The sequence below is a fragment of the Penaeus japonicus genome, unplaced genomic scaffold (genome assembly GCF_977035675.1).
Source record: "Penaeus japonicus unplaced genomic scaffold, GWHDUDI00000001_assembly GWHDUDI00000022, whole genome shotgun sequence".
Classification (NCBI taxonomy): domain Eukaryota; kingdom Metazoa; phylum Arthropoda; class Malacostraca; order Decapoda; family Penaeidae; genus Penaeus; species Penaeus japonicus.
The window spans coordinates 26,872,142-26,874,641 of NW_028234424.1; the positions used below are offsets into that span (position 1 = coordinate 26,872,142).

Sequence of the window (2,500 nt, forward strand, 5' to 3'; positions counted from 1 at the left end):
ATAATAATAATGATAATAACAATAATAGTGATAATAATGATGATAATAACAATAATAGTGATAATAATAATGATAATAACAATAATAGTAATAATGATAATGATAATAACAATATTAGTAATAATAATGATGATAATGATAATAGTAATGATAATAATGATAATAATACTATTAGTAATAATAATAATGTTAAAGATGATAATGATGAGAGTAACAGTAATGATAATAATGGTAATGGTAATTTCAGTAATATAGATGATGATTATGATAATAATAATTATAATAATGACGGTAATCATAATATTTTTAATGCTAACCATAATGATAATAATAATTAAGATGGTGATAATAATAATAATGATAATGAGAATAACAACAAAGACAATAGCGCTAATAATGATGATGATAATGATAATGATAACGATTTCACTACTGATAATAGCAATAATAATATTGCTACTAATAGCAGTTATAATAATGATAGTGATAATGATGATAAGGAGCAAATGAAAATCATATTGTTAATGATGATAACAATAAAGATGAAGATATTAATAAAAATGATCATAATAATATTAGTGAAAATGATCTTGATAAATATAATGATAATGTTAACAATTAATGATAATGCAAATGACAATGATAAAATAAACAATAAATAATGATTAAGACACCGACAATAATAATGATGAAAATAATGATAATGATAATAGATATGATAATAATGATAATCATAATAATGGCATAATAATGACAATGGCTATTATAATGATGAAAATAAAAATAATGATAATAGTTATGATAATAATGATAATCATAATAATGATAATAACAATAACATATTAATGATGACAATAAAAACAATACTGATAATGCTAATATGACAAACGATAATAACGACAAAACAAACAAACAAACAAACAAACAAAAAACCCATCATAACCAATCAACGAATCACATTGATATCAACCTTTCAGAGACGTTATATTTAAAAAAAAAAAGATCCCCTAATCGTAGTGACACAAGGAATTCATTGACGAAATCTCCTGAATGGATCTACTATGGCTATTGATGTTTACCTTTTTCACTCCAGCGCGGTCAGACACGGCCAGGTTGTCAGGGTTGGGGGCAATCAGCTGATCCCACACCTCACGGATGATTGGCTGCTTGGCATTCTGTGGGTGGGTGGGTGGGTGGGGGGGGGTGAAGGGCAAGGGAGGGAAGAAGAGGGAGAGGAGGGGAGAGGGAAGGAAGGAGGGAGAGGAAAGGAGAGGAGAGTGGGAGTTGGCAAGGAAAGAGAGTATGAGATAGATAGATAGGCCGGGAGGGAAGGAGGGAGAGACAGACAGAGAGAGAGAGAGAGAGAGAGAGAGAGAGAGAGAGAGAGAGAGAGAGAGAGAGAGAGAGAGAGAGAGAGAGAGAGAGAGAGAGAGAGAGAGAGAGAGAGAAAGCGTGAGAGAGAGAGAGAACAAGAGGAAGTGATTAAGAAACGTTGACATTCAAGATGACCTATCTGAATGATAATGATGAACCTACAATATTAACCAACACCAAATTCCAATCAATACTTCAAGCCATAACACGACTCAGCACAGCATTACTTTGAACTCATCCTCGAGCGAAGTGCCACTCATGAAACCGAACTGGTGAGAGCCATCCTCGAGCAGACTCTGAAGGCTGGAGAAACCGACGCTGGTTGAGGCGACGGTCAGCAGAGACACGAGGGCGCTGGTGTAATGGGCGTACACCACCAGCGTCGCCAGGAAGATGGTAATGAACACAATGCGGGTCGACAGACTACGCACGTCCAGCCATGATCCTGAGAACGGAAGAAAGGAGTGAAGGAGTTGTTGTCCCGATGGATGTGGATAAATGGAGTGAAGCAGTTGGCGTCCCGAAGGAAGGGGATGGATGGAGTGAAGGGGTTGGGGTCCCAAAGGAAAGGGATGGATGGAGTGAAGGAGTTGGGGTCTCGAAGGAAAGGGATGGATGGAGTGAAGGAGTTGGGGTCCAGAAGGAAAGGGATGGATGGAGTGAAGGGGTTGGGGTCCAGAAGGAAAGGGATGGATGGAGTGAAGGGGTTGGGGTCCCGAAGGAAAGGGATGGATGGAGTGAAGGAGTTGGGGTCCCGAAGGAAAGGGATGGATGGAGTGAAGGGGTTGGGGTCCAGAAGGAAAGGGATGGATGGAGTGAAGGAGTTGGGGTACCAAAGGAAAGGGATGGATGGAGTGAAGGAGTTGGGGTCCCGAAGGAAAGGGATGGATGGAGTGAAGGGGTTGGGGTCCAGAAGGAAAGGGATGAATGGAGTGAAGGAGTTGGGGTCCCAAAGGGAAGGGACGGATGGAGTGAAGGAGTTGGGGTCCCGAAGGGAAGGGATGGATGGAGTGAAGGGGTTGGAGTCCCGAAGGAAAGGGATGGATGGAGTGAAGGAGTTGGGGTCCCGAAGGGAAGGGATGGATGGAGTGAAGGAGTTGGGGTCCCGAAGGAAAGGGATGGATGG

General features: G+C 39.9%; 1 protein-coding gene across 1 annotated transcript in view; it reads right to left on the reverse strand.

Moving 5' to 3' along the window:
- Nucleotides 1–2,500, reverse strand: part of LOC122246992 (putative glutamate receptor) — a 32,187-nt gene that overhangs the window by 4,495 nt on the left and 25,192 nt on the right. The window contains exons 9-10 of the mRNA XM_086549693.1: nt 1,602–1,819; nt 1,080–1,175 (exon numbers count right to left, since the gene is read on the reverse strand). Of these exons, the coding sequence (XP_086405819.1) occupies nt 1,080–1,175; nt 1,602–1,819 (314 nt within the window). The remainder of the gene's footprint in view (nt 1–1,079; nt 1,176–1,601; nt 1,820–2,500) is intronic.